We start from the raw sequence: 20,236 nt of genomic DNA on the forward strand, positions 1-20,236 counted from the left end.
CAATGGAATATTGTGCCACCCACAACCTGGATGAACCTGAAAGACAGCACAGAGTAAGTGAAATGAACCAGTTAAAGAAGATAAATACCGCGCATCCATTCCCACGGGCTAGCTAATAGTTCAACTCATAATCAGGAGCTGAGGGAGGGGAGGGGAGATGGGAGTTGTTCAATGTGTGCAAACTTTCACTTATACATAAATGAGTGCTAAAGAGTTGCTGTAGAATGTTGCCCATATAATCATAATATTGAACTCCGCTACCCACTTTCCTCTTTCATTGTCTTCTTATCTTGTTTCTTTTTTTCTCCATCTTCCTCTCTCTTGCTGTAAAGTGGTAGATCTCATGTTACATGTTTTTACCAAAGATGATGACAATAGAGAGAAGAAAAGTAATAGAAAACCTAAAACAAAACCAAAATAAATGTAGTCTCTGGTGTGGGATGGGTATAGGAGGGGAGGGTGGTGGCAGGCAGCAAAGAATATTTGGGAATTCTCTTTCTCAGTTTTGCTGTGAAGCTAAAACTGCTCTAAAAAAATAAAGTATTCAAAAGAGAAAAGAAAAATCAGTAAAGACTAAGTATATTGAACTTCTTACTGATTGCTTTATTACTAAATAATTACTTCATCGCATTATTCTGTGTCTTCAGCCCTTTCCTCATTCCTTTAAGGGTTTCCTACATAAGTTATATCCCATCTTATGTTTTTACATTCTCTTGTCGGCTTGCCTTTTCAAACTGTATTTTGAACTTGTGATGGCAGGACCCATTCCTTGCACTCTGTTTCTCAAATGGTTTCATAATGAAGACAAACTCCATGACCTCCATAGATGATCTGTAATCATCTCTCAGATGTCTTTCAGGGAAGCCCTTTGCCAACCAATGCTAATCTCTAAACAATCACACTGATACTATTATCTCCCAACAGCTGGAACCAGTCCCCTGCTCACCTGAGCACTTTTTCCTCGATGCATGTTTTATATGTCCCTCACATTGTCACTTACCCCCAAGAACATGGAAACATGTGTCCAGTCTTCATGACATTGCACATACAACCTGCTCAAATCCAACCATTACTTCGGCAGGCATTGCTTCCTGTCCCACTTCCCACTCACATTTCCCCGACCAATCTCAGGGTGTACTAGTAATGTGACCGAAAAGAATTCTGTAAAGCAAGCCTCTCTTAGGTCTTGTTAGTTCCTCTTCCTCCATAATGATAGATAATTGGTCAATTAAACCACACATGTAAATTTCCACAGAGAGAATTATGGTTGATTTATTTTTAATTCCTTTTATCTTTTATTTTATTGCTTTAATAAAATAAAAATAAAAATAAAGCTTTAGGTGTCAGTTATGGGGGTTCTCATTGACTGTTACTGTTGTGTGTTGCTGCTGGTGTTCTTTCTCCCATGCTTCAACAGTTCTTTGATGGTGTCTATATCTTCAGGAGTGTACTTGGGGGTTAGAGTCACATTGTCATAATCAAATTCTTCATCAAGTGAGAAGGGCTGAACTTCATCCCCAAGTATCTATAAAATGTGACAAAGGAAGAAAAAAAATACAATAATAGTAAACAAGGATAAAGTTGAAACATAAACCACCCATTAATATTTAATTAAACTTTTTTAGACTTCAGCACTCTCAGCTGATTAAGCTGTTTTTAAGTAAAGAAATAAATTCAATTATTCAATTTGACCTAATTTAAACCTCTTAATATGCCTCATTTGTACCATACTGCATGTGAATGAATATCATTAGCTTAATTCTGCCCAAGGCAAGGACCAGAAAGTTTCCCATGCACATGTTCACTGCATTCCTTAGCACTTGTATGTAGTAGCAGCGATATGGAAAACATAGGCATTGTATTAAAATGTGAGAAAATATACCTTAAGAGTTTTGATCAACAGTAAATGTTTTTCCACCATTTACAAAAAACACTTGTATTAATAAAATATAATTTCCAATGATAAAAAGTATCCTACATTTTCTATACTTCTTTGGATAATATCGATATCTTCTGTCCAATAACAGAAAGAATTATAAAATTCAATACATACTCAATAAAATTAAGAAAACTGAGGGAAAGGATAAGGGTAGGAGGAATGGGAGAGAATGATGAAAGAAGTAACATTGATCATGGTGCATTGATTCATAAACTGCTTTGTTGATTAGCAACTCCTTTGTAGAACTACTTAAAGACAAAAGTAATTAAAAAGGAAGGAATTAAAACACAAAGTTTCATCTTAAAAGTCCAGGATCCCTGTTTTCTTACCAATAAATTTCAAAATATTCCAGTTTATGTAAAGTGAGTAGCTGCAAGGAAAGGTAATCATTTTGTACATATTCATTCAAATGTGTGAGTTTTGAACATTTACTAAAGGACGGTAGATAAAAAGCATATTAAAAAAAATCTCACGATGTCATCCCCTAAAAAGCTTCTCCAAAAGTAAATGGTGTGTCATATAATGAGATCCATCCAGCTCTACCATATGGTAAGGTCAAAATAATTGAAAAGTATGGTTTATCCAAGAATGAAGAAACAATCATTAGTTTTAAATAGTTTTACATGGAAGATGATTTCATTGTTTATGAAGTGGAGCATATTGCTCAGAAAATGTGTTGCTACTAACGGTGGAAAATAAGCCAACAGGAGTAGATCTCTCCTACCTGTTTGGCAGTCATATCCTACACTTAGGTGTGTGGTATCAGTAACTAACACCAGGGATCTATCATTCTTCCTTAGTAAACTAGCAAGGAAAACATTTTACAGATGCAAGTATTTTGTTTCTATTAGAAAGTTATGACAAGAGTAATGGTAAAGAGCTGCCACTGAGTTCCCACCACATGCTAGCCCTAAGACCTGGAGCCATGTAGACAGCAGCACAGACTTCAAACAACCCTTCCACAATTCACTGTTATCCCATCTTAGGAAACTCCTAAAGGATATGGAACTTGGGTAAGGCTACACAATTAATAAGAGAGAAAAGCATCATTTGAATCCAGGGTCTTCTGCTTTGAATAAAACTGAACCTGCTCAATAAACATTAGTAAGAATCAACCAAGCCAATTGGAAAAAATTATATTAAGTGAAGTAAGCCAGGCCCAAAGAAGCATAGGTCCCATGGTTTCCCTTATTTGAAATATCTAGTATAGGTATGAGTCAAGCAGAAAAGGTCAGATAATGTGATGTTAGGAAAATGAACCCTTAAATATGTATTTTAATGTTTTCGTTTCTTTCATGCATATGTTTCTAACGCATTTATAAGATTATTTCTTTGTTGCTTTGTATGTCCCTCCCCCACAGTGTAACCCCTGCTTTCACTATATTTGATGTCAGTATAACATGTGGAGGAGATGGGGGCAAACAAGTCGTTTAAGGATTCAGGTGGACCTGTTGCAACAATGAGAAGTACAAAATGTCATGTCAAAACCAGCTTTACAATGTCGGTGGGGGGGGGGGAGGGGGGTATAATTGGGTGGGGGGAGGGGGGAGGCTGGGAAGGGAGGTGAAGGGTAAACAAAGGAGGAGGCTGCAATGCTTGGTAAGAAATGTATGCATTATCCTGCCCATGTAATTGTAGCCCCTCTGTACAGTATATTCTCAAATAAAATAAAATAATATTTAAAAAAAAAAAAAAAGAATCAACCAAGCCAAAACTGAATCAACCAATTCAAAATTCCTGAGGAAGCTAAGCAGTTCCCACAAACGACCTTAAATAATATTCTCAAGGCCACAAGGAAACTGAAGCCTATTTCCTGTTTTCAGGTCAGATTGGAAGCAAATCTTCTACAGAGCAGACTGATGAACCTGTCTGTTTCTATCATATTCCGAGATTTAATCCTCACCACAGCTGGAATGACAGAGGGATAACATTGCTACAACAAACTCAAAGAACACACAATAACCCAAGACAAGGACACCATCTCCAACTGCACTCAGTATTGAGGCCTGCAGACTTCAGCCCTATCCCATCCTGATGGAGGATGACTGATTCTAGCAGTACGTGTGAAGAAGACAGCACATCCAATCTGATGGCATTTTCTGCTCTCTTATGCCTGGTCTAAACGCATGCCCTCATGAATGATACCAAGCTCATTCTGCGTGTGCTCACTGCATTGTGACTCAGATCTCCACTGTGTGGCCTCTGCAGACAGCCATCCTCACCACGTGAAGTCATTTTGCTTTGTTCACTTCCCATGTAAGATTTTAAATTACACACTTTTAAATTACACAAATTGCTCTGCTGTGCTAAAAAGCCCCGCGGTACCATGCTGTGAGTTCACATTCCTTCTATCCAACAGAAATGGTCCTCGGATTCCAAACTTCCCCCACCTGGCTTGTTTACTCAAAAACTTGTAAGTATTAGATATTGAGAGCACAAAATAAATCTAGCAAAACCTGAGTCTATGAGGTTTCATAAGAACTTCAAGGAGACAGAAATAAATGACTGATATTCGTATTATAGGCCATGCTCACTGATAGAATTGCAAGAAGGGAAAGGAAAGCACAGGAGTGAAAAATGAAAAAGCTTCATTTCCTCTCCATCAAGTACTGTCACCCTGAAGAAAACCCTACGAGCCCCCATATCACCACACTTTTTACTCAACTTGTCTTAGCAGCCCTGATAATGCAGGGCTTGCATTTTGGATTTCTGAATCTCAAATGAGGACTAACTCCCATAGCCAAGTTAGTTTCAGACCCAGCCCACTATCATCTTATCCCTCTCTTTTCACACAGATCCCAGTATCTCTTGAGACTATAACATCTCAAATTATGGTACCTCAGTTAGAGAAATTTCTTAAAAATAGCATTTTCCTTTAAGTTGTTTTTCATATGCTTAAATTCTTCATTATGACACATGATCTTCTTCAGTCATTTTATATTAACCAAAGCAAGAACAAGAAATTTCAGAAAGTTAATAAATATAATAATGTTAAGGATTACTCATTTATAATAAATGTAAGCGTATATTTATACACTTAAACAGATAGATTTCTTCCCTTAGAAACTAAGAGTTATTAACAGTAGCTTTGTCAGATTATCTTCTTAGGCAGTTAAATGCTGAACTAGAAAAGCAAATAAACTAAAACTACTTGCAAGGCCAAACAATGAGTCTCAGAATATTTCAGACTGCTTGGGGAATATAACGCAACGTGATCAGCACATCCATGAGTCAAAATGTCAGTGTAAGGTGTCAGGGAATGCAAAGATAAAGACCTGTAGGAAAATCACAAGCGAGATAAACCTATAAACAAAGCATAATAACATACAGTAAACACAAATGGTGCAGCTAAAGGGATGACAGGAGCGGAGAAAGGATGCCTATTCCAGACTAGACTGTATGGGCCTGGGAGGATTCAGAGCTGCCCGGTGTAATAACTAAGAGGATCTTTAAAGTGTATCAGTAAACAAGGTTGAGGGAAGAATAGCTTTGCAGAGAGGGGGGCTGTCATGAATAAGTCATAGAAATAAGATTCCCAATTTGCTATCTCTGAGTGTAAGGGAGAGGGTAGCAAGGATAACCACTCATCTCTTATTGGCTGGATTGAGCCACTATAAAGTAGTTAGTGCCTTCATTCTGAACACATGCAGGCAAGCGACGGAGGCCTAGGACATTTTGTGGTATTCTGAGAGGGGGCTGAGTGGAAAGGAAGCAGAATCAACTAGTAGAGTCTAGTGACTTCTGAAGGCTGGGGGAAAAAAAAAAAACCTACGGAAAAGGAATAGTCAGTAGCCAAAAAGGGATCCAAAACAAAGGGCATGTTTTTCTTTTCTTGTTTTGTCTCATTTTCTTAAGGATCAGAGAGATCTGAATGTGTTTATACGCTGAGGGGAATTAATCAAGAGAAAAGAAAAGACACAATGACTCCCCCCGCCAAACTGTGTTGTGTCAGAAAATTGTTCCCAGTAAGTAGTGAGGATATGTATATATATTTGTGCATTCAACAATGGTTTATTACATGGCTACTGTATGTATGGAACTGAGCCACATCTTACATTTGAACTAAACAAGCTTATGAAGATAAGCAGGAGAGGAATGAATTGGATTCTCCCAAAACAGGTAATAGACACATAATTCAAAGTGAGATGCGAGGTGTTCACTGTCATTCAGTAAACATCACTGTGGCCTACTAGAGGATGGCTTTTACAGTATAGGAAGGTTACATTTCTGCTCTGCCTTTCAGGCTATTGACTGTTGTAGCAGACTGGGAATTCTCTTCTTTCAAATTTGGTTTATTTCAGGGTTCTAAACTATAAGACTGCAAGGCTTTAAATTACAATCTGAAATTCTGATTTATTTCAGGCAAGAATTTGTGCAATCGAACACCAAATCCCCTGCTACTAAACAAAAAAACAACAACTGTGAATTAAGTTATTAACTTGTTGTTTTTGCCTAAGGAGCTGAGAGAAATATGTGTGGATTTCAGGTGTCTAATTTCAAATCTAATTGAAATCTTTTTGTGGCCTCTCAGGGAATACAATTTGTTACACTATTAGAAAACTTTGCTTTTCCTTAAAATTGCTCATGTGACTTATTCTACCAGAGACACTGTTAAAAGAGGCATCATTTTCATTCATGGTACCACATAGGCAAACTAAAGAAAAAAGAACTAATGCTCAAATCAATAATGGTAACATATAGCTGTAAGCTAGCATACAAAGTAATACAGTAAATAAACTGTCTTTTATAGATGGCCATTTTTTAGAATCCTATTATGAACTGGAAAAGCAGCTCTCCCATTAAAACATCAAGTTTTTTTGTATACTGACCTCTTTTAAGGTTTTGATAACAAGTAACAACTTTTCATCTTCCTAACCTGAACTCTATAAAGCTGTTCAAAACTTCCCAAATTTCTCAAAATAGAGTAGCGAGGAAAAAAAGCAAGTTATTTACAAATACAACATTGAAGGTTCTTAGAAAAAGGTTTAACTCTAAGGCTAAAAAATTCACATGTACAAAACTGCTAATATTAAGAAAAAAATCAAATAGGCCCAAAATATCAGAAAGTGGATCAATAGTTCTTAAGAGAAAATTAAGAGAAAGTCAAGACAGCCAGATCACATTTTCACCTTTCACACTGACAGCAGAAAATCAATTGCTGTCCCTGCTCTCCAAATGGCATTTGGTGAGCACTTTTAGGACATCTGCTGGAAACTGATGATTATGTTTTTTTGGTGACATTATAATAAAGGCTTGAGATAAGCTTAATGGTATCAAACCAAGACAGAGATGTTGCAATGTTGTGATTCTAGACAGTCTCTTACAGATAATAGTTAGAAATAAAAATCCTAAGCCAGATATAATGGTATATACCTAGAATCCCAGCAGCTGGAAGGCTGAGGCAAGAGGATCACAAGTTTTAGGCCAAATTGGACTACATATAAACTTTAAGGCTAGACTGAACTGCATAGTAAGACTCTGTCTCAAAATAGAAAAGAAAAAAGAAAGGGGAAAGGAGAACAGAAAGAAGAAAGGAGGGAAGAGGAGAAGGAAGAGGAAAGGAAGAAGAGGAAAAAAAGAAGGATGAGACGGAAAGGAGAAAGGGTAAGGGAAAAAGAAGAATAAAGAAAGATCTCAAACAAAATATTGGTCAGGATATTTACAAAACAACACAAGTTATTCATGAATGGCTTATGAGTTGAGAAATACAAAATTCATTTATATTATTTTGATTCCAACATTGAAAAATGCTCAAAAATCCTGTGAAATTGAGAAATCAAAATGTTTAATGCAATCATACAGTTTTGTGTTTTACTATTCAACAGATTCGAGATCATTCAGAATTTTTTTAACCTATAACTGAAACCACTTTTTTCCTCTACTGTCCTAGAATACTTATATACTTAAGTGTAATTGTGTTTTTACAAAGGTACTAGATGCCATATTCAATGGCTAGCACAACAACTTCTAAGACCAACTTCCAATAGTCAAGAATACAAATGAGCCTTAAAAAGAAATTGATTCCTGCTAAGAATAGTATTGCAATTTTAGTTTTTTATAAGTCCAAGAATGTAATTTATAATTCAAAAAGCATATTAGAAAGTGGCTGTCCTGATCTATTTGTCTGGTAGCCAATTTGGGAGTTTAATATAAACCTGTAAGCACCTTGGATATATGTTTGTGATATTTTGATGTTTTTAAAAATACTAAACATGGAACATGGCAGCTTAGAATTCCACTGCATTACTTTTGAATGTCATAATTCCAACTGATTCTACAAATAGAATTAAATTCCAGTTATAAGACTAGTACCTGAATGATTATACTAGCCAAGAAAGACCTTGGGGAGTTCATTAGAAATCCACAGATTTAACTAAAAGCCCTTAACAACTTATTGGGGCTGATCCCCTTTATACTAAAATAAGGAAGGTCACAAGGGTCACTTTCCAGCACCACCAGCAGCCTCTGTTAGTGCCCATTTGCCAAGTATATATAGAAGAATAGCAAAATGATAACTAAAGTGGCTTTCAGGTTCTATGTCTGAGAGGGTAAAGGTGTTAACAGAGAGTCTATTCTCTCCTGCTATTGTGCACATTGTCTCTATTGTGGCTAGCTAGGAACACATGACTTAAGTGGTTGCCAATGGGACATGAGCAGCAATGAAGGATCCAAAGTCCTAGGCCTTGCAGTGGCATGCCTACACCCAAGCTCCTATCCCTGCCCCTCTAAGTATGGTGGCAATCTGACTTGGAACGTTCAGCTTGGGGACAGTGCCTCAAGGAGCCTTTAGTCTCCGATGACCCTAGGGAACTGACCTATTCACTCTAAGACCTCTCTCTAGACTGCTAAGTAAGAGAAATAGACTTCTACATCCTTCAGCCTTGGAATTATTATCAAGATTTTGTTACAGCAGTGTGGTCCTATCTTCACTAATATCACAAATTTGTAAGACCTTAGAAATGATAAGAACCACAGCCAGTTCAGGCCAAAAGAGATAAGAAAACTGTCCCTTCTTTCTATTGCTTATTCTTCAGTATGACATACATCATAAAGCTGAGAGAGTTCCCACATAAAAATGTAATTTCTCTGTGTGCTTAAAAGGAGTATAATCATTAAAGACCCATATTCATATAAAATAATATATATCTAAATGAACTCCAAGATATGGAAATAAGAGATCTCTTTGTTTTCTTTCTTTTTATTAAAATTTTATTTATTGATGAGTCTGGCTTTTCTTTATGCATGGTATATTCACTTGTATATCTGCAGGAGGGTTGGGGGAGGGTACAGAACTCAAGGGAAATGGGTGAAAAAGTACAGTAGTGGAGCTCACTGGACACTGATGAAAGTGAACTATACAACTAATGGGGGAGGGACTGGGAGAGAGTATGGGAACAGAGGACACTGTATGAAAGGAAATGCACTCATTACCTTATTCATGTCATTGTAATCCCTCTGTACGTCACTTTATAATAATAAAGTAAATGATATTTTCTTAAAAATCAATAGGACAGGAACCAATTAAATAACAAGTTCTGAATTTCCCCACGTCTAAGGAAAAAGAAAGCACAGAACAAGAGCACATTTCCCTAACAGGACAAACTAGAAAATCTAGGCACTACATTCTCTGAGGAGTACCTCAGACACTTGCTCCATCGTCCTTTTGACAGTAGGCTTCAGCTTCTCTTCATTGATGGGAGGCCGGTCCACAGGAGTGTAAGAAGGAACATAGGTGCTTAATTCCTGTTCCACTTCTCCTGGAAGCAGCATCCTATCTGTTGATTACAAAATATTTCAATTGATCAACACTTAGCACCAGTGATCTAACAGCCAAAGGAAGGATAAAAACATGCTCATGCATTGGGCTGGGAAGGTGGCTTAGTGATAGAGTGCTTGCCTAGCATGCATGAAGCTCTGGGGTCGAGTCCTCAGTATCACATAAACAGAAAAAACCTGAAAGTGGCACTGTGGCTCAAGTGATAGAGTGCTAGCCTTGAGCAAAAGAAGCTCAAGGACAGTGCTCAGGCCCTGCGTTCAAGCCCCAAGACTGAAGATTAAGATTAAGAAGAGGAGGAGGAGGAAAGAGAGAGAGAATGAGAAAGAGAAAGGAAGAAGGAAGGAAGGAAGGAAGGAAGGAAGGAAGGAAGGAAGGAAGGAAGGAAGAAATGAAGGAAGGAAGGAAGAAAGAAGAAGGAAACCAGAAAATATGTTCATGCAAAGTAGGTCCATTCTACTATGCATGTCCTCATTTTGGGAACTTGACTCAAAGAAATCCCCTTCTCTAAGGAAGAAGCGATTGGTACATTTGTTTTTATCTTACTGTTGCAGAGTCACAGTCTATCCAAAAGAGAGAATGAGAGAAATGTTGTTTGGTGAGTAACTCAATTTTGCCTTGAAATCTGAAACAAATTTCTACTTCTACAGGAGACTAAGGCAGGAAGAAGATGCTAATTTTGCCTCATTTTGCCATATTTTCCCGAGGGAGTACAGAGAAAGAAAATAGAGTACTTATTTCATCTAGTAACAGTGTAGCAATATTTCACATATATATATATATATATATATATATATATATATACACACACACATATATATAACAACAATGCCAGAAGAAAAGCACTTTAACTTTCAGAAAAATGAAATACTTTGTCATATTCAGAATACACATTTTCTTTTTCAACACTTGCAAACAATAACATGTTTCCTGTACTAGCACAATCACAAGAATTCAACAACCAATCTTGGTTTTCTGATCCATTCAACATAAATGTATATGTTCCTTCCTTATAGGTGTGACAGTTAATGACTGCCTAACAGACAACCAGTGATTTTTATGGAGGACAAACAGAAGCATAGGAGTTTCCAAAGGACCAGAAGGACTAGGACTAGCTGATGCTAGCCAGGAACTTGCAGCTGGCTCAGGAAGATGCTGCCTGCTACTCTACAATGATCCTCATTAAGCCACTAATTAAGTTCTCAGTGGAAGTGATTAATTAGCAACAGGCATGCCTGGACTGTTGCCAGTGGCAGCATAGATAGATAGATAGATAGATAGATAGATAGATAGATAGATAGATAGATAGATAGATAGATAGATAGATAGATAGATATCGAGCTAACTGAAGCTGGTATTGATATACAAAAGCTGAAACCCTTTTTTTTTTTTTTTTGTCAGTTTTGGGGGCTGAACTCTGGGCCTGGGTGCTGTCCCTCAGCTCTTCAGCTCAAGGATAGTGCCCTACCACTTGAGCCACAGCAGCACTTCCGGCTTTTTTCTTCTTATATGGTGCTGAGGAATCGAACCCAGGGCCTCATGTATGCAAGGCAAGCACTCTACCCACTGAGCCAACTTCCCAGTCCCGATTCTCATTCCTCCTTTTTTTGTTGTTGTTGTTGTTTTTTTGTTTTGGTCGGTTGTGGGGCTTGAACTCGGCTTGGGCGCTATCCCTGTGCTCTTCAGTTCAAGGTGAGCGCTCTACCACTGGAGCTATAGCACCACTTCCCTAAAACCCTTTTGAAATGCATGGTTCACCAATGTAGACAACAACTCTCATAAAAATAAAAAAAATAGAATCACTATTCTTTAAGTTAGGCCTTCATCATCAATCTGGTAGAACAGTTTGGTAGAACTATAAACATAGTTCTGTCATGACCAATTATTAAAATCTTAGAATATGGTCTTGCTGTTTAGCATAAAGAAAAACTAATATTAGCCAACATTTACTTTATGTCCAGCATTTTACAAGCATCAGCACAGCTAATCCTTCCAAGAGTTCTATTATTTCCTGGGTGATAAACAGTGAGAATAAACTCAGATTCCTAATCACTTAGAACCAATCCCACAGAAGAGCAGGGCTGGGCAATCCATCCACCAAGCCCTGTATCTTAGCCTACAATGTCACATCATGAACTTATTTTGTAAACAGGAATAGATATCCAAATATGTCACAACTATAAGTTTAGCTCAACAGCCAGATGCTATCTCACATAAGTTTTTTTTCTTTCTCACTCTTCTACCTCTTCCCCTATTATATCCCTATGTCCCCATGGGAGGGAACTGAAGTACATATTCTCAGCTCCAGACATCACCATGCTCCTCCTCTTATCCTGCAGAACTACAGCTCTAGAGATACACCTAGAGGTCAGAGAGCCCAAGACCACCATCCAGCCCTAAATCAAGCCTCTTTACATACATCCAGAAACGCAGGCTCCTGGGCTTGGCTGTAAAAACCTCTCCAGAAGGCAGGACTGTGGTTCTTTCTGAGATAACAATGCAATGTCCTCATTTTGTCTGACAAAATTAATAAGCCTTTTATTTCCTTTTCTCCAAAACCCTGGTCTCATTATTTGTGAATTGGTATTGAGTTCAGAGATCAAATTTCCCATATCACTTTTTAAAGCAGACTTTTCATTATGTGTCTTATTTAACTTGATTCAATTATGCATCAAACTCAAGTACTGGAAGTGTCACTATAGTAAACATTAGCATGGTTGGGCAGCATAAAGTACACTTCCTACACTTTTTTTTTGGCCAACAGAAGTAGCATGCTTAAATCCAAGAAACTTGGCTTTCTAATGTATCTATTTGTGAGTTCAACGCCAGCTCCCTCATGGAGCTCCTTCATGTAACTGACTAGGACTGACCTATGGCTGGCCAGGGCTGCTAACAAGGCAGCAAAAGAAAGGTTCAGACCTCTGAATGTGAAAACCAATATACCCCAGACCCTCTGGCTGCCAGAGGAAATAACAGGCTCAAATGTGAAATCAAAATCAATTCTGCTTTAAGGGCTACTGCAGATCATTGTTCTGACTGACAAATGGTATAGCCAGTTTGCAGTTCCTTCACTCCAACTCTACACTTCTCTAATCTGTTTGCAAAGAAAAAGTTAGTAATTTCAACAAAAATTATTTCTTTCCTAATAATTCCACTGCCATGGATACAATTCTTTCAAAAACAAGAAGACTCATCCTCTGTATTTTAACTAACATGTATTGACATTTCTTTTCTTCAGTGTAAAAGCAAAACTCACCCCAGCATGTCTGCTGGGGCCTAATAGAGTCCCTGCATGTGTAGTGATTCTCAACCAGTTGGAGACAGAAAATGAATTTCCTGCACCATGTCTTTTAAACTGAATAGCAGGTGTTGAAAACCTACTTGCCAATACGACTCTGTGCATGAAATAAAAGAAGTATCATCATTACTCTCAAAAACAGAATATGGTTGAAGTGATGTGTCTTTCACACAGAAATTAACTAAATAATAAGAACAAAGGTGAGTGACTCCAAATACAATGGGCTTATGAAAGGGCAAATTAATGTAGATGAGAAAAGACCGATAGGATACATGTTATAAGGAAAATTACCATCTTTTAGACAATATGGATTTGTTATTTGTACACATACTTATCTTCTCCAGGGAAAAATAATTATTGTATTTGTTGATGACAGTGAAAAGAATTTCTGAAGTACCCTGTAAAACTTTCTAAAACTCCAGTGCTTTCTGGGGCTTAAGATGACCACATTATTTTTAAAACAACCAAAGTCTTTGTTTTTATCTTAATTAAATGTCACTGTATCAGCTGATGTACATTTTAGAAACAGAGCAATTTCCAAATTGACTCTTGAGGTTGAATGACAAGACTGATGGGAATACTTTAATCTCTCCTTATCAACTACATGTTCCAATTTCTAATATTTACAAATGATCTACATATGCTGTTCAGCTTGCTGTACTGAGCCAATAATGAGCAAATCAAAAGCTGTCCTCGTGTCATCTAATACATTTTTTTGCAAGCAACCTACCTGTTACCTGATAATTATAGAATATAATAATATTTAATCTGCCTGGCATAGTTATAAAAATTAGCCAACCGATTTGTGTGTCATCATGTAAAGTGACCACATTTCCTCAACATTTGGGCTTCTATGTCCAAGAAAAGTATAATGAGAAATGTTTTAGCTTTCCAGTCTCCGCAACACAGCCACTATCTATAAAAGTCCAGCTTGGTGAATTTTGTTTTGTTTTGCTGGCTGCTCACAGCTAGCACTGTACCACTTTGATCCATGCTTCCAATGGAGCTTTGTGCTGGTTAAATGGAGACAGAGTCTCTGAGACATTTTGCCTGGACTGGTTTCAAATCATGATCCTCCAGATTTTAGCCTCCTGAGTAGCTCGTATTATAGGGATGAGTTAACCATGCCAGGCTAGTTTAGTGGTTCTTATTCTTAAAAGTTACCCAAGTAATGAGTACATTTCTTTTCAAACAGTGTTACCCCCTCCCTCATTTTCTCTCACTCCCCAACTCTCCTCCCCTCCACATTGTGAAGTTCAGTTCCAACATAGTGTCTAGTGAGAATCCCTGTTGCATTATTCCACCCATTGTCCCATTGTTTTTCCAATTCCCCATCTCTTCTCCAAATCAGATAAATTTGTATAAAAGACAAAGGGTACTCAGAAACAGTGACCACAGGGAATAAAACAGAGGAACAAAATGAAACACTAAAAAAAGAGGAGGAGGAGCATAAGGAGGAGGAGAAAGAAACCTCTTGTTTCTATATCATGGAATTTTTTTTCCCCCAATCCTGGGCTTGAACTCAAGGCCTGGGCACTGTCTTTTGCTCAAGGCTAGCACTCTACCACTTAAGCAATAGCACCACCTCCAGCTTTTTCTGTTTATGTGGTACTGAAGAATCGAACCCAGGTCTTCAAGTGCTCTACCACTGTTCCACATTCCCAGCCCCAATAAGCTACATTTTATATGGTCATATGTACATAGTTATCAAGATATTGTGATCCTCTAGGACTACCTTAAGCTTATGCTAATTATTACAAATGAGGAAAACCAGGTAGCCTGTGTTCTTTGGGTCTGGCTTACTTCACTTAATATGATTTACTTATGTAACTAACCCTTCTGTACATCAGCTTTACAATAAAATAAAGTAATAAAATTTTAAATAAGAAAAAAGTTACTAAAGATCACAAAGATATCTTACTTACATGGGTTATATCTATTAACATTTATCATATTGAAATTAAACAAATATTCTAATGTTATTTATAGAATCATTAAAATTAATTCAATTTTAAAATGTTTTATGAATAATCTATTTCCGAAAAACAAAGGAATCAGTGAGAAGTACAGGTTTACATCTTTTCAAATCTATTTTAATGTCTGACTTAATAGAAGAAAGTTTGATTCTTTGTTTCTGCATTTGATTTTTGAATTATGCTTTTTTAGTTGATATAAGGAAAATCTAGTCTCAAACAGGTAGATAGCTGAAAAGGTGAAAATTATTTTGTCTTTTCATAGGATTTCAGGTATTTTTTTTAGATACCACACCAAAATGTGACAAATGATAGTTTTTTAAAGGTTAATTTCAGTAAGTAATCTGAAACCATACTATTGAATGTTTCACATTGTTATATTAAAAGTCACTCTCCTAACTTTCAAGTTGAATGGATATTTCTTCAATGCATAGTTTTATACTATAATTAATTGTTTATTTGGAAAATATTGACTCACACTGTTAGGTAGCTCTTCCAAATATTGACATGTTGCATTATGCAGAATAAAGCCCACATTAGTCAATATCACCAATTTTACCAGGTTTCCTAAAATTCTAATTTTCACTTGTTTGAGTATCAGTTTTATCACTGGCGATGAGTACTATTAATTGAGGAAGAGTTTGTTTGATACTTTCTTAAAATCATAGTTTGTCAGTCATCCTTTCAAAGAGACTGTGATTCAGAAAAGAGAAAAAACAGTTAAACACACTCTCACTCTCTCACACACACTGTCTCACACATATTTTTCCACATAACTAATTGTATTTCCATATGTAGCAGAAGTGCCTTGTTGGGTATATACTATTTCAATACAGATCGTTAAAAGAGTTGTGGTCGCCAGGTGCCGGTGGCTTATGCCTGCAATCCTAGCTACTCAGGAAGCTGAGATCTGAGGATCTCGGTTCAAAGCCAGCCAGAGCAGGAAAGTCCGTGACTCTCATCTCCAATTAACCACCAGAAAACCAAAAGTGGCACTGTTGCTCAAGTTGTAGAGTGCTAGCCTTGAGCTGAAGAGCTCAGAGACAGTGCCCAGGCCCAGAGTTCAAGCCCCATGACCAACAACAACAACAACAACAAAAAAAAGAGTTGTGGTCAGCATATCAGGAATTAGTAAAAGTCAATCATTTTTACAACTTTATCAAGGACATTTTTAGTGGAAACTTGCATTTATATTGGTTGTGAATTTCACAGCAAAGATGATAACTGCTAGTATAGTTAGTGCCACTATGGTGGTTCACACAAACGCACCAGCATAGAACCATCATTGCTTTTGCAACATTAGTGAAGACAAATAAAAATAGATATGTATTCCAACACTGAAATATTGATATGTCAGGAAAGGATTAATGAGCTAGAATATAGTGGAAAATATTTAGACTGAAGAAAGAAAGACAAAATTCTTTAATGATGAAAAATACAGAAAAGAGCAAAAGGGACATAGGGGTTATGGAAAAATGATAGGATCATGGGTAATATTTAAGGAGATAACAGCAGAGAATTTCCTAGCACAAGAATCTCCACCACCCCCAAGCAAAACAAATACAAGCAAAACAACATAAACATAGTAAAATTACTGAAGAAAAGAAAAGGGGAAAAAAACAGTCAAATGAGGGGAGAGAACATTAACTTCATAGGACAGCAATCAGACTGACAGATGATTTTTAATATCTTTCTTTTTTGGGGGTGGGGGGATCCGGTCGTGGGGCCTGAACTCTGGGCCTGGGTGCTATCCCTCAGCTCTTCAGCTCAAGGCTAGTGCTCTACCACTTGAGCCACCACACCACTTCTGGCTTTTTTCTTTTTGCTTATGTGGCGCTGAGGAATCGAACCCAGGGCCTCAGGCATGCAAGGCAAGCACTCTACCAGTAAGCCACCTTCAACAATAAACACCAAAATAAAACCCTAGAATATCTTTAAAACACTGGAAGAAAATAACTGTAAAATGTACTAAAATAGGGCTTAAATAATTCTTAGTTATTCCACAATAGGCAAAAAAATGTAAGGGGGAATTAGACATAAATGATAAGGAGAGGAAGAAAACAAAAGAGCAAGGTGAACAGATTCAAAGCCAGATGATTTCACTATATTTAATGAAAATAGGTAACACCACTTCCACTAAATCAGGATTTAGAATATTCATGTATATACATCTATGTTTACATTTATACATATATGCACATGAACACATACATATGTATACATAAGTGATACGCTACTTGCAAGTGATCTGTGATCTAACAAACACTCTGCAAATAAAATAAAGGAAAAAAATGTGGAAGTGTAGAAAGAGAATGATTACTGCCCATCCAAGAGATGGCAAGGAAGATTAGGGGAAAGTTACTTCGTGGATAGGGCAATTGTACAAAAATAAATGAGAAGTGTGTCTAGGAATCAGAATGGTGGAAATCTAAGTAGGAGCTTTATGCCTAGTGTAGTTAAATTTGGAAGTAAGGCTTGTTTCACAGCCACAACTGGGCATCCTTCCAGACAGAAAGGTTAGACTATCCACCTGGGAGAACATCTGCACAAATGACACCGAACCAGGGGTAATGAAAACCACCTCTACAGATGCCCTTAAGAGACCCAGAGAGAGTCCCTCAGCCTTCCGTCAAGAGATGATTCTCAGCTGTATCTCACTTGGGGAAAGGGAAGCTCCAGGGCTAGAAGAAAAGATATACAGCTTCCAAACAGCATGCCCCCGAAGCAAAATGAAGGGATTGATTAAATAAATCTTTTCTTCTCTCAGTGGGATAAGAAGAGAATTATACTCCCAATTCTCTTCTCTTCTCAAGAACAGAATGAAAATTTCTTGATGTAATAAGGACAGGGCAAAAGCCTTTGCTTGCCCTCATAGTTAACATGAATAGACCTTCAGAGATGGGTATATGTTTGCATACGTAAAACTTGGAGAAGTAGGACTAGAGGACCACTGTAAAACAGGTCCTTGTGTATTTTCTCCCTCTTGATGTTTTCAATGATAAATGAAGCCATGGAAGAAGATATTAATATCATAAGTATAAAACACAGTATCTACATTTCAAGTTGCTTGAAATGTATCATTTTTTTCTTAAACCATCACCTCTATATCTGCCATTCTTATGCTGTCCTATACTCTCCTATCTGCCCTTCTCCCTCACCCCTTCAGCAGTTCGTGGTTATATTACCCTTTGGGTCTGGGGCTCTTAAAGCACTTTATTTATTTGTTTGTTTATTTGTTTATTAAGTCTGTTGAGGAGCTTGAATTCAGGGCCTGAGCGCTGACTGAGTTTTTTCTCCCAAGGTTAGTGCTTTACTACTTTGAGCCACAGTTCCATTTATGGTTTCTCCTGGTAGCTAACTGGAGATAAAGAGGCTCATGGACTTTGCTGTCCAAGCTGGCTTCTAACTGCAATCCTCAGATGTTAGTCTCCTGAGTAGCTAAGATTACAGGCATGAGCCACTGGCGCCCAGCACTCTTTAAAGAGGTTTCTCTGATCCCACAGACAAATTTAAGTTCCCCTTCCAATGCTTTCGAGAGATCCTGAATAATTTATAATGACATGTTTGTGATTATATCATTATACCTGAAGCTCTTCTAATAATTTATGAATTGTATGAATACAGAAACGTGGTCTATTTTTTTTCTTCATTATAGTCACAGTACCAGCCACAGGTGTTAAACATTTGTGAAGTATGAATCCCTGGCCATTCACAGGCTGCTTAAAGCTGCTCAAAGATGCGGATAACCAAAGAATTAAATCATATTTTTTTAAAGAAGGAGAGATAACTGATCCCTCACTTGTAGGCACTTGCCTCTTCCTAGCTACAAATGATTCAAAGTACTGGAAAAGTTGAAAATAAAAAATTGAAGAGGGCTGCCAATTGTTGAGTAGGAACCAGGACCCACTGTCATTTAACACAATTAACCATAGTGTAAGTACATCCACTGGTCAAAAGACCTGTCCAGGCAGTATAATTCTGAGAACTAGACCTTAAAAAAAAATCTCTTTAGCTAGTTTCATTAAGCCAGAGAAGAGAGTAGGTCAATTAAGGAGGTAAAAATATAATAAAATGAAGATTCTTCTTATGCTGATGGCCCTAGTATAATACCAACTAGTTAACCCAAATTGGAATTTTGCTGGATAACAATTTGAGCCATCTTGTCTGAAAACATAACAATTTTCAAGTGAACTGTCTTATTCCAAATCAGAGAAAGGAATGGTTTATAAGTTGATATGAAATCAACACAGGACACCAAACTTCCTGAAAACATTATCTTCAGAAAGTTCTTCAATAGAGGAGGAAAGAAGGATGGCCAATAGACACATGAAGAAATGCTCAACCTCTCTAGCCATAAAAAAATGCAAATCAAAACAACATTAAGATACCACCTCACCCCAGTTAGAATGGCTATAATCAAGAATTTTAATAACAACAGATGCTGGAGGGGATGTGGACAGAAGGGAACCTTACTGCATTGTTGGTGGGAGTGTAAACTTGTCCAACCACTTTGGAAAGTAGTATGGAGGTTCCTCAAAAGACTCCACATAGAGCTCCCCTATGACCCAGCAATCCCACTTTTGGGCATTTACCCAAATGTTCACAAACAAGACCACACTAAAGCTACCAGCACAACTATGTTTATTGCAGCATTATTTACCATAGCTAAGATATGGAACCAACCCAGATGCCCCTCCGTAGATGAATGGATCAAAAAAATGTGGTATATATACACAATGGAATTCTATGCCTCCATCAGAAAGAATGACACTGCCCCATTTGTTAGGAAATGGAAAGACTTGGAAAAAATTATATTAAGTGAAGTAAGCCAAGCCCAAAGAAACATAGGTCCCATGGTTTCCCTTATTTGCAATATCTAGTATATGTATGAGTCAAGCAGAAAAGGTCAGATAAGGTGAGGTTAGGGAAATGAACCCTAAGATATGTATTCAAATGTTTTTTTTTTCTTTCATGCGATTGTTTCTAACGCATTTATAAGATGATTTCTTTGTTGCTTTGTATGTCCCTCCCCCACAGTATAACCCCTGCTTTCACTGTATTTGATGTCAGTATAATTTGTGGAGGGGAAGGGGACAAACAAGTAGTTTAAATAAGGATATAGGTGGACCCATTGCAACAATGAGAAGTACAAGTTGTCATGTCGAAAATGAACTTTACTACTTTGGTGGTGGGGGGGAAGATTGGGGGGGGCGGGCGGGGAGGATGGGAAGGGATGGGAAGGGGAAACAGAG

At 37.4% G+C, this 20,236-nt stretch overlaps 1 protein-coding gene across 6 annotated transcripts in view; it reads right to left on the reverse strand.

Annotated features, from left to right (window-relative positions):
• Window positions 1-1,255: 1,255 nt before the first annotated feature.
• Window positions 1,256-20,236, reverse strand: part of Iftap (intraflagellar transport associated protein) — a 69,097-nt gene continuing 50,116 nt past the window's right edge. For all 6 annotated transcript variants that reach the window (XM_070032568.1, XM_070032564.1, XM_070032565.1 and 3 more), the window contains 2 exons: window positions 9,578-9,714; window positions 1,256-1,525 (listed from right to left, as the gene is read on the reverse strand). In XM_070032568.1, the coding sequence (XP_069888669.1) occupies window positions 1,370-1,525; window positions 9,578-9,714 (293 nt within the window). In that variant the 3' untranslated portion in view covers window positions 1,256-1,369. The remainder of the gene's footprint in view (window positions 1,526-9,577; window positions 9,715-20,236) is intronic.

Source organism: Dipodomys merriami, unplaced genomic scaffold (genome assembly GCF_024711535.1).
Source record: "Dipodomys merriami isolate MVZ:Mamm:240054 unplaced genomic scaffold, mDipMer1.0.p SCAF_21, whole genome shotgun sequence".
NCBI lineage: Eukaryota > Metazoa > Chordata > Mammalia > Rodentia > Heteromyidae > Dipodomys > Dipodomys merriami.